Consider the following 12,828-nt stretch of genomic DNA (forward strand, 5'->3'; position numbering starts at 1 on the left):
CTGAAAGGACTGTCTCGATGGGGGTGATGATGGGCTCATTTCCCAGGTCCCCTCAGCCATGACTGCCGATTGGGATCCCAGCGAGCGAGCCGGTGTCCACCACAGACACGCTGCAAGAATGACTTTGGCTTTCAGATGGCGCCGTACTAATATATATTATAAAAGAACTGAAAATAGGATTTGCATTCACAAAAAAACCAGGGAGTACCTTGCTTGTTGCGGCGGTTACTACCCCAAACCAAATAAGTCTGATACTTCACTTTCAATGCATATCCAGCATAGCTCTCTGATTCAATGGCAGGGGGGGGGGGAGAGGAAAAGAGGATTTATAATCAGGCACCAACCAACAAGGAATGAATTACGTAGTCTGGGCAAACAAATAATTATGGGAGTAGCTTGCTTGTTACAGCGGTTACTACCCTGAATCAATTAAGCTGGATACTTCACTGGGAATACATATCCAGCGCAACACACTGCTTCAACGACAGGGGGAGTAAAGAAAAGAGGAATTATATTCAGTCAACAACCAACAAGGACTGAATGGCACAGGCTGGGTAAACAAATAAGCGTGGGAGTAACTTGCTTATTGCAGCAGTTGCTACCCCTGACCAATTGAGCTGGATGCTTCGCTTGGATGCAGCTCCAGCGCTGCTCTCTACATCGATGTCGGGGGTGGAGGGAAACTGGAACCAGGGAGTTGCTGATGGAGGCCAAGAGTAACAGATAAGTATGAGAAAAAAAAAAGTGCAAAAGCTTGCTGGGCAGACTGGATGGGCCGTTTGGTCTTCTTCTGCCGTCATTTCTATGTTTCTATGTTATGATGACAGCTTGTTCCCTGGCAGAATGTGGCTGGAATTTAAAAAAATAATAATAATGATAATATTTATTGCACTGATTCAAACTAAACCAGTTTTTCCAATTTAAAAATGTATTATTTGGGGATGGCCATTGATCACGCATTACTGGGGTAGAGTTGTACACTACCTAGCGGAATTGTTGGATGTAACTGTAACTCCGTCGCCACTATTGGTGTTGTTTGATAGTTTTCCTCCCTTGTTGGTCCGAGGTATTGGGCCCCGCTTGTTTTGTAGGAAAGTCTGCTATGTGGGAAAGAAATGAATACTGATTCATCGGAAGAACTCAGTCCCGTCTTCCTTTTGGGAGTGGCGCAATCACTTGCATGATGTTACAGATAGACTGCATGATTTCCCGGACTTCCCCAAGACACCGTAGTAACTTTCTGCAAATTTGGGACTCTTATATTCAATCTCTACCGCACCAGTCCAGGAGTTTGATATTGAATGGTTGAAGCTGCTGTTTTAGTCAAGTATTCTGTTGTTTGGTAACACAGTGCGAGATTTACTGATCCATAAACAGATCTTCTCTGTGTGTAGGGAGGGAGGAAAGGGGGGGGACGGTATAAGGGGGGGGGGGGTGTGGATCCAGAGAGGCAACTGACATTGTTTTAGAAACCATTTCTCATATTTTTGCTGAATTGGCTGCATGTGCACATAAGAGTAACTGTGTACATGCAGTACCTATTGTTGTAAGTTTTATTTTGCAAACAATAAAAAACTGTTAAAACTAAAATGTAGTAAATTATAATTTTGAAAAATCATGTAAATTGTCAATAAGCAGGAGTCGGCCAGTCTAAATTTCCCAGGATTCTACTGCTAATATTAGTACAAAAATTGTATTTATGCTCTAAAAAAAATCTCATATGAATTCTGTAAACGCAGCTCCAGCGGGGAGAAGGGCGGGACAGACTGAGGAAGGAGACCTGCATTTTTAAGGTTCCCACCAGGTGGCGTTGTGGCCCACGCAAATCCAGCCTCAGCAGTTAAAAGGACACCGATGGGAGGAACTGGAAATTAGTGATATGCAAATCGAGCCATCTTGCTGATCAGGCGTTGCTTCGATTTGCATATCTCAGTTCCTGTACCCCAGCTGTAAATCAGTGTTACCGATCGCAGCCTGGCACAAAAGCTCCCTTTAACCCGTTCAGATTTTCAGACCGAAGGTTTGGAAAAGTGAAAGGAAATAGAAGGCTAAATGAAACAGGTGGCAACACACTAGCACACGATCCCTCATGTGATCAATCTTTTTAAAAGGACATCTGCAGACAGCATTCTTGAACGTGAAGATTCTACTTACATGTGGTTTGGTTCCACGTGATCCCTTTCAACTTTTACCAGTGCAGGAGGCTCAAGTCCTATTGAAAAACAAAAAGATAAAATATATGTGAAAAGGTCAGACATTTACAGAACACCTGCATGCATCTTTCTATTCATTGCTGCCTTCGGTCGCACATGAAATACGTTAATACTATGAAAAACATGCTAAGGACATCTACCTCCCATACTGCTGCCGAAACTTCTGAAGAAGCGACCCACGAGACCATCAGGTCCTTTCGTGCGAAGTTTCAGGCGACATACCACAGATGTGGGTGCGAAAACAAGTCAACAGAGAAAATGTTGGCAGATAATGTCCACCCCATCTGTCCATTTGGGACTGCCTGCTGTGCTGTCACCTCATCTTCCGATTTCTCCCTCCCGCCTCCCAAAACTCCGTGCTTGTAACTTTCTTCTAGAAAATATATCTTTAGCTGTACAATTACGTCGCATTTATATAGCATGACTGCAGTCCAGTTTGGTGATCCACCTTTGTAGATGTGACCTCCACAAGCAAACGTAGCCCTGAAGATGTGTGGAGAGGCAGCATCACTTCCCTCTTTCTACCAGTGACACCTCTCTTTATGCACTCAGGTATACTAGTACATTTCCCAATCGCTTTGCCACTCAGCTGCCTACTGTGAGATCATCAGAGGCGAAACCTTCAGGTTTGTTTCTTGTTTGGTATCTGCTGGTTTTCACCGCCAGAAAGACATTTGGCCCTTGGATTTCTGCATCCCAAATACATGATTTTTGCATTTTTGGTGGTTAAAGCATAGTTGCCATACCTTTGATCGTTCTTTTAATTTCTTAAACTCCTCTCGTCTTATCTACCACCACCCTCCTGTCTCCCCGGCATGTGTAAATTTCTATATGATCTGCAAACAGGCATAATTTTCCCTTCTGACTCATCCCATCTATTCCCTACACCAACGTCAAAGCGGTCTGGGTCCTGCATTGATCCTTGTTCCATCCTAGTGGTCCTTTTCCCCTCATGAGATTGCATCCAGTAACCACCACTCTCCAAGTCCTGTTGCTCAACTAACTTCTTAACCAGTTTATAATATTTCTTAACTCTTCCAGACAGCTTAACTTGCTCACTGATCTTCTGTGTGGAAAAGTGTTATCCCGACAGCCCACACCTACTGCAAACCTCCTTCCCTCAGGATTCAATCAAGCTGGTTGGGCAAGATTTCCTCCTGTGAAATCACATGGCCTAGGATCCTTCAAGCCACTGACTTCAAGGACAGGAACACAGAAACTACAGCAAAGAAAGACAAACAGACAGAAGAAATTCGAATACTTGATGAATTCTGCATTAAAAATGCAAATGTGCACACACCTTCAGCCACAGGGCACGAGGATGCCAGCGACTGGGAGATTGTGTCTGTGGAAATTTTATTCAGTGTTGAAGGGACTGACTTTGATCGCAGCCTTTTTCCACTGCTGTCACACTCCTATTAACAGCAAAAGAAAAAAAAAAAATCAAGACTCCATGGAAACAAAAACACACAGGCACCCACATATTGTAATATACAGTATACAAGGTCAGATTTAGGAATATTTCACTGCAGTTTAGATAGTCAAAATTGGCTTCAATGATGATCTAACACCACTCAGATTTTTTTCTTCTCTAACTCCAGATTGCGAGTCAGGTTTGCTTGCGGACTCACAGTTCAAACTCTTTTGCCGTATTCAAAGATGTTAATCCTGGCATGCCTCAAATAGATGTGGGAATCTGCCAATACCCGCATCCAAAGCAGGTCAAAAAGATTCAAAAGTGGTCTTCTCTGATTTGTTTTAAAGTGGAGCATTCAAAGACTCTGGTTTCCATGTGGATCAGATTTAATCTGAATCGGTCCCAACATTGCCTGCATGCAGAAAGTTTGGTTCCCCCATTGTGTATGTGTGTACACACAACACACACACACTGGGGGAAACAACTTTATACCCTTGAATAATTTGTCTCTTTCATACTCTCCCTCCTCTCGGGTACACATTTAGGCACTTAAATCTCATCCCATAGGGCTTTGGGTGCAGATTTAACCCGCGTCCCTATTTCAGTAGCCTCTCCCTGCACTGCTTCCAGCCTATATCCTATATCCTCTCGGAGGTACGGCCTCCAGAACTGGGCACAGTACTGTATGGCTTTGATTGTTAGTGCAGTGCAGTTTACCAGGCCTCAGAGGCTTCTGGTTTTATCTTATAAGGGCCATTAACAGATCTGAACCACAATTTCTATGGCAAGGTGCCCCTATACCTTACAGGGGAAAATCTGAATAGCTCACGTAGCTATGAGGTCTGCGGGTACTTTTGTAACAGATTTCCAAAGGGAAATTACCAGAGCTGTTCTCTCAAAAATTGCCTGTGTGCTGCACAGATGCAAAGCACCTTCTTTACTGCTGTAAAACGACGCACGTACATTTGAAAATCAGATGTGCACGCGCTGTTTTCCTCTCCCACCCCTCCTCTTTGTAGTGCGGCTGCACGCACACACATTGTGAAAATCCTCCATGTACTTCCAACCGTAGGCACCCCAGTTTCCCCCCGGGGCAAGCTACTGGGGTAAATACCTCTGAAATTTGCCCTCCATAAAACGTACGGTGACTGCATGGGCCAGGATAATTCTGGCAAGATGTGGCTGGACCGCACCGGGCGAGGTGCTGAGCATTTCAAATGTGCCGTTACCTTGTCCTCCTGGTCAGCGCCAGTGACCACCTGATGCAGATCGAGATTCCCGGTGGCTATTCCCAAACTCTGAGTCCTCTCGCCCTCGGTCCAAGCTTCAAATCCGCCTGCTGGCAAATTCAAAGACTGAGTGGGGCATATGCCAGGCGGCTGCTCGTGGTCCTTCTCCACATCACTGTCCATCTCCGAGGTGTCCAGGCTTAACCTTAGTAAAGAGATTAAAAGGTATGGATGATGAGAACCGGATTTATATGACCCTTGCCCTTTCAACCAAAATCTCCGAGTGCTTTGTGATGACACACGGGCATCTGCCCCGTGGGTGGAGGACCTGACTGCTGAGTTTAATCCCAGACCTGCTCGGAGTTTCTAAATGCCTCTGTCAGCTCTAATAGGTGAATGGTAATTAGTTGCCCCATAGAAGAAATAGCTTCTTCTGCCACCTCCAGGACTGGCTCACAGGATTAACTCAGTAATGCAGGCCCCCCATCACCTCTAGGGCCAGAGGGCCCAGAGGATGGGGTGCAGAGATACAGAGCCTGCCACTTCTGGGATTGAATGATTTAGGGGACTGGTACAGAAACACAAGGCCTCTAACCTTTAGGACAGGAGGGCTGAGGAGAGGAATACAGTGGCTTTCACATCTGCTATGAAATGATTTATGAAACACAAATCACAGCACAGAAGCCAACTCCTCTCCCAATATATAAACACAAAACAAGGAGAGGGAAAAATATATTCCCAATCAAATATTATGAAAAAAATTTTCATATAATAAGGAGAACGGTATCATAGAATCAGAGTGCCTATCAATTTCAATCCACTGTCTCCCGCCCACAAAGGGCCCCAGACAGTATCAGCTTTTATGGCACCATAAATTTTAATCACGTACGTAATATTTGATTGGGAATATATTTTTCCCTCTCCTTGTTTTGTGTTTATGATTTACGAAACAACACCTTTTACCTCCAGAAAATCTTAGTTTCTAGAGCTGTCAATCAGGAGCATTTCATAAGAAAACTGGTAAGGCGCCAGGAGCAGTCTCCCATTTTCTCTCTTCCTCCCAGCCTGCCTTTGGCCTCTGTCCCTCAGGGGCAGGGTGGTACAAGCAGAATGCACATTGTTGCCACCCGCCCTGGCTCTCATCTCCTTTGTCCAAGCTCGGGACTTTGCAGAAACTGCTGAGAAGGCACAACCCCAGGGCAGGATTAGTATTAATAGTTCAGAGAACTGAAGCTGCTGCCTGCTGAGTCTCAGCCAGAATCCCGGGCGGCCTTCGATCATCCTAGCAGACACCCTATAAGGAGGGAACGAGAAAGTCTGGCCTTTTGGATCTGAAGTTCTGGTCTCGCTGCCAGCCAGGTCCGTGCAATGATTCAGAAAATATATTACCCCCTATGTCATGCAGTCCAATCACCCCATCCGTTGTGGCTGTCACAGGGGACTGCATGATATATAGATTTATATTTTTAATATATACTTGACTATGTTCGTGTAAGAGAGAACGCTCTGTTTCCACAGAGAACATTTCCAATTCTTGTGCCCAATTATTAATATCTTGTGTTACCTCATTGTTTGACTTTATTTTATCATTGTTTATAGACTTAGCCACATGTCTTGGCTGTACAGCTGATTGTTTCTAGGAGCCTCTGAACTGTGAACATGGAGGCTCTAACCCGCTGACTTACATGTTTTCCTGGTAATCTTAAAAGTTCTTCCCTAGATTCTCAGGCTGAAACATGGCATGGCACGATAACTTCCCCGCTCAGCAAGCTATTGCTTCTTAACAGTTACTCTGTGAACCCATTCTCCAACCATCCTTGGTATCATCGTGGTCTTCACATCCTAAAAAGACCAGTCTGACATGCTGAAAGAATGTGGTGGAAAATTTTAAGTGACTCTACCTTCAAACTGCACAAAAACTGCATTTCTAGTTGCAAGGCTGCAGTGAAGACTTCTACAGACCAACTGAGACGGCCTGAGAATTGTCCTAAACAACTCTTTAAATTGGTTTCAAATCCAGCAAAAGGCAGGATTATCCTTAGCGCTAAGAATGGTTACAGCCCTTTTATGGCAAAAATGTTCTCATTTTAATGATGAAATTCTCGATATTCAAAATGAATTTGACTGTCCCTCACCCAGAAGTGGTCCTATGCGAACTCTAAGTGATCTCTTTGACTATCCCCCATTAATACCTGCAAGTACATTTTCCATATTCATCAAATTATCAGTATTGGGGCTTGGCAAAATTCTTCAGGTGCAGACGTTTCCTCATCTCTTTTGGATCCAGCACCTTAAAAATGGATCAGAAATCATGAAACGGGTCTCTCCTTTCGTGCCTCTGCACGTGGTAAATAATAGCCTGGAACACGGTTGTTTACCACTTATATTGAAAGAAGGTCCGCTTCATCGCCTGTTAAAGAGGAATTGTACCCATCCATTGTCAATCATTACAGGCCCGCCTCCAAGTTGCCCTGTGTTTCAAAGATAGTGCAGAACTTTCTTGAAAACACAAATGCCTTCCACCCCAATCTGAATTTCAACTGGGTCACAGAAAAGAGTCAGCTTTACTTAGAAAGTTAAAATTCAAATTAAGGTTGTTGGTGGTGGTGGTGTTGAGGGGGGAAGAGCGGTGGAGAATGCCCTTATCGGCTGATTAGACATGTGCATAGCCTTTGTCTCAGCTAGGACCTCCATGCTTTCTGCTACCCGTCCTTTGCAATATGACGTTCCACAAGGCTCAGTCTTGACCCCCACCCTGTTCAAGCTCTATTTAGCTCCACTGACAACTTTAATTCAGTGTTTTGAGATTAGCTTTTTATTTTTCACTGATGGTATTCAATTAGTGGCTTATGTGGGCTCTCTGCTAACCAATGACCTAACTATTTTAACTTTTTCCTTGATGCAGTTATCTGGCTGGCTTAAATTACATAAACAGACTCAGTCCTCAAAAAGTCAGAGGCACTCTGGACCTCTAGATCTTCAGATTGTTTGTTATCCATCTTGTCATCCGTTTCAGAAATAAATATCGGCTCTAAGGATGTAGTCTCCTTGGGAATCCAAACAGACTCTGAGCTTTCCATGCAGAATCAAATCACCTTATTAACCCACACTACTTTTTTCTGTCTTCGGCAGTTAAGTCAGTTACATCCCTTGTTGGAGAGAAAAAACTTTCAGATGTTAAAACTTTCAGATGGTGTTAAATTGTTTAGAATATTGCAATATTTTATATTGGGTGCCTTACTATCACCTCCATGAAACATTTGCAGCTTCCTGAAAATACTGCAGCAAGATTAGTTTGTGGAGCCAGTAAAAGTGATTTCATAACCTCTCTAATAGTCAAACTCTGCTGGCAAACTAATAAACTATTGCAGGTAGAATCAAATTTAAGATTCTTACATTGGTGTTTTAATGTCTTTACAAAGGGCACCCCAAGTATCTCTCAGATTACTGCCCTGTAAACCCACACAAACTCTTTGGTTATCCCAACTGGGCCTTCTCATGGTCCTGTCCCCCCTCTTCAGTGAGCCTGGAAATCACCTGTCGTTCTACTTTTTACAACCTGGCCCCAGTGTGGCAGAACTCATTCCCACTTGCCCTACGACAGAAAAACAACAATTTCAGATTCTGGAAATGAATTAGTGTGGCTTTTTGCTTTAGTCTTTGGGAATTAGAATTAGTATTATCTGTAGTGTCAGACTTGATACTTGAAGTTTGTGTTCAATTTGACATAAACTTGAAATTATCTTTAACTGTAGTCTGGTTTTTATCTATTATATCTATTTTTACTGTTTCTATGATCTCCTATGCCAGATTTTATGATCTTTATTATGATTTATTAGCTGGTCTAGCTTTTCTCTTGTATTTCTCTTTTAATGTCTGTTATTAGTTAGGTCAAAAGAATGATCTGTAGCCAGCTTTGTTTTCAGTTAATTGCATTATGTTTTTCTAGTTGTTGTTCAGGTGAACGTAGGACCCTAAGTTTTCAGTTTATAGTTCACATGCATTTAGCATGCTAAATTCAGGACTGCTATTCATTTGCCTAGATTTAGACTCCTAAGTTAGGTTCCTAGTTTTGAACATCAGCGCTAAGCTCCTCGCCCTAACTCTAACCATGTAGCCACCCACTTTTTAGGGACCTAAATTTAGGAACCTGGTGAAACTATTACCGGTATGTATCAAACTTTAGCTGTGTTAACTGTCTTGATGCCTGAAGGGAAAGGCGATCTATCAAATTAATGAACAAAACTTGCCCTTACCTCAATGTTGAAAGTGGTGAGAGGCTCTATTATTTGTAGTGGGATGGATATATATATATATATATATATATATATATATATGGTTCATTTATATGGCAATTAAAAAATGAATATAAAAGAGGTATAATTTATAATGATTAGGAATTTTTGTAGAGAACAATTGAGTAATGTTTACAACTGAAATGTAATTTAAACTTTTATACAGTGTATTTTGTATAATTGAACATTTCTGAAATAATAAAGAATCTCTTTTAAATTCAAAAAATATAAAGTAAACTAAACTGCATGATTTCCAGGAAACATTTTCTGTCTTTCTCCTTGGTACCCTGCCATCCTGGGTAGAAAGGCATACAAAAGCCCCACTTAGTTCTCTCAATGCCCCATGTTGCCCATGTCTAATCACAAGGGTCTGTAGTAATCTAATCTAAATAGCTAGCAATGCAGTGTGGTCGTTGCCCAACCATTTGGCTTTCAAGGTGCCCTGTGCAGCCTGCCAGACAGCCCAGGCAGCAGGAGCGCCTGCATTTCCGCTAGGATTTCTAGTTATTACTGTATTTGCAGCCTGCCAGAAAGACCCAGCTGCTTGTTAATTCTATCATTAGAGCCTGATCTAAATAGCTACCAATATTAGAGAGCCTCCTAAGTCCCCCGTGTAGCCTGTCAGTTTAGGTTTGCCAGCTGGCTCCATTTTGTCAGGACAGGTTGAGCCAGTCCTGGTTTTAGCCCACTGCATGCAGGGATTTGTAGTTCTGATTTCCCTATTGAGTTCTCTAAGGAAGTGGTTCTCAACCTGGCCACACCCATCCAGTCAAGTATTTAAGGTATCCACAATAAATTTGCATAAGATAGGTTGGCATACTATGCTATTCATTGTGGATATTCTGAAAACCACTGGCTGGGTGTGTCCCAAGGACCGGGTTGAAAATCACCACGCTAAGAAAAGCAAGTGTTGCTTACCTTTAACAAGTGTTCTCACTGGACAGCAGGATGTTAGTCCTCACATATGGGTGTCATCATCAGGATGGAGCCCAATCACAGAAAACTTCTATCAAAGTTTCCAGAACTTTGACTGGCCCCTACTGGGCATGCCCAGCAAGGCACTAACCCTGCAGCCAGCAGGGGTCCCCCTTCAGTCTTATTTGATAGCTACAGGCAGTGCTGAAAAAATAAAACAAAAAAACGTTACGAACCCAACACCGCAGGGCGGTGGACGGGTTTCGTGAGGACTACCATCCTGCTGTCCTGTGAGAACACCTGTTACAGGTAAGCAACATTTGCTTTCTCACAGGACAAGCAGGATGGTAGTCCTCACATATGGGTGTGTACCGAGCTGAGGATGTCCGATCATGCACCAAATGTACCCAAAGGCGTGCAACAGGCACAAAAACTGGGGTGGAATTTGGTAGAGGGCATCCTGAACTCCACCGGGCAGGTGGAAGGGTGTTGGTACGTCACGTTGGAAATAGGTTACGCAGGACAGACTGGCCGAAGATGGACTCTTGTCCTCCGGCTTTGTCCAAGCAATAGTGGGCTGTGAAGGTATGGAGAGAGCTCCAGGTGGCAGCCCTGCAAATGTCAGGAAGCGGCACCTATCTTAGGTGTGCTACTGAAGTCACCATGGCCCTCACAGAGTGTGCTTTAAAATGGTCTTGAAAAGGAATGCCTGTTTGCTGATAGCAAAAAGATATGCAGTCCGCCAACCAGGAGGAGAGAGTCTGCTTACCGACAGGTTGCCCTAATTTGTTGGGATGGAAAGAGACGAATAACTGAGTGCTCTTCCTGTGGGCAAGTGTACAGTCTAGTTAGAAAGCTAGAGCCCGTTTACAGTCAAGGGTATGCAGAGCCTGTTCCCCTGGATTGGAATGGGGCCTGGGAAAAAAGGTAGGTAGTATGATGGATTGATTAATGTGAAACTCCGAAACTACTCTGGGTAAAAACTTAGGGTGAGTGCGGAGTACCGCCTGGTCCTGCAGGAGTTTAATGTAAGGCGGATAGGTAACTAGGGTCTGTAACTCACTAACCCTGCAAGCTGAAGTGATAGCTAAAAGGAAAATCACTTTCCATGTGAGATATTTTAGGTCACAGGAGTGAAGAGGCTCGAACGGAGTTTTCATGAGCCGAACGAGAACCAGATTAAGGTCCCAAGAAGGGGCCGGAGGATGTAAAGGTGGCTTGATATGGATCAAGCCCTTTAAAAATCGTGTTACGAGGGGTTGTACTGATATAGGGACATCCCCGACACCTTTATGGAAGGCGGCTACCGCACTGACATGCATTCTGATGGAAGAGGTTTTTAGACCTGACTCTGACAAATGCCAGAGATAGTCCAAAAACCTTGGGATTGGACAGGAAAAGGGATCAAGGGACTGTGAAGTGCACCATGATGTGTACCTTTTCCATTTATAGGAATAAGATTTTCTTGTGGAAGGCTTCCGTGAAGCAATCAGGACACGAGAAACTGAATCTGAAAGGTTAAGCAGGTTGAAGGATTAACCTTTCAACATCCATGCCGTCAGGAACAAGGACCGAAGATTGGGATGGCGTAGGCATCCTCGTTTTGAGTGATCAGATGCGGGTCCAGTCCCAAGGGAATGTGCCTGCAGATGAAGAGATCCTGGAGTATGGGAAACCACACTTGGTGTGGCCAGTGAGGTGCTATCAGGATCATGGTTCCCTTGTCCTGACGTAGCTTCACGAGAGTCTTCGAAAGAAGAGGAAGTGGAGGGAATGCATAGAGCAGACCGGTTGCCCACGAGAGGGAGAATGCATCTCTGGGCTGAGAGAGCTCACTCCGAATGAGGGAGCAGTAATTGTCCACTTTGTGGTTCTGAGGGGATGCAAAGAGGTCTGTCTGGGGGTATCCCCATTTGCGAAAGATTGAGGTCGCTACCGAGGGGTTGAGAAACCACTCGTGTGGCTGGAAGACGCGACTCAGTTTGTCTGCCAAGACATTGTCCACTCCTGGCAAGTAGGTGGCCCTGAGGTACATCGAGTGGGAGAGCGCTTCTGCCCAAATCTGCGCAGCTTCCTGACACAGGAGGAATGAGCCTGTACCTCCCTGCTTGTTGATGTACCACATGGCCACCTGGTTGTCCATCTGAATCAGGATGACATGATTTGATAGGTGTTCCTAAAAAGCCCTGAGAGCATATCGCATTGCTCGAAGCTCTAGGAAGTTTATTTGATGTTTGGCTTCCTGTGGAGACCAAGATCCTTGTGTCTGTAGATTGTCCACATGGGCTCCCCACCCGAGGTTGGAAGTGTCGGTGGTAAGAATGAGTTGGGGATCTGGCACTTGAAAAGGCAGTCCCTGGAGGAGATTGGTCTGATCTTTCCACCAGGCGAGAGACAGACAGATTGAGTTGGTGATGTGGACAATGGTCGACAGAGGCTGAACAGCTTGAATCCATTGTGACCTCAGAGTCCAATGCATGAGTCTCATGGCCAGGCGGGCGATTGGTGTAACATGGACGGAGGATGCCATGTGTCCTAGCAGGACGAGGAATTGGCGAGCTGTTGCTGTATGTTGAGACTGCAACTGGTGAGCGAGAGCCACGAGTGTTAGCGCTCGTTGTCGAGGTAGAAAGGCTTTTGCTTGTAAGGTGTCCAAGTCTGCCCTAATGAACGACAAGTTTTGAGATGGGATTAAATAGAATTTCCTGTAATTGACAAGAAATCCTAGAGAAATTAAAGTATGTAGGGTGAAATCGAGG

The 12,828-nt window shown here is 44.3% G+C and overlaps 1 protein-coding gene across 1 annotated transcript in view; it reads right to left on the bottom strand.

The window, feature by feature from the left end:
- The window catches only part of ARHGEF18 (Rho/Rac guanine nucleotide exchange factor 18), a 352,051-nt gene that overhangs the window by 217,306 nt on the left and 121,917 nt on the right, over positions 1–12,828 (bottom strand). The window contains exons 4-6 of the mRNA XM_029614138.1: positions 4,860–5,064; positions 3,514–3,628; positions 2,155–2,212 (exon numbers count right to left, since the gene is read on the bottom strand). Of these exons, the coding sequence (XP_029469998.1) occupies positions 2,155–2,212; positions 3,514–3,628; positions 4,860–5,064 (378 nt within the window). The remainder of the gene's footprint in view (positions 1–2,154; positions 2,213–3,513; positions 3,629–4,859; positions 5,065–12,828) is intronic.

This window comes from Rhinatrema bivittatum, chromosome 8 (assembly GCF_901001135.1).
Source record: "Rhinatrema bivittatum chromosome 8, aRhiBiv1.1, whole genome shotgun sequence".
In the NCBI taxonomy this organism is placed as follows: domain Eukaryota; kingdom Metazoa; phylum Chordata; class Amphibia; order Gymnophiona; family Rhinatrematidae; genus Rhinatrema; species Rhinatrema bivittatum.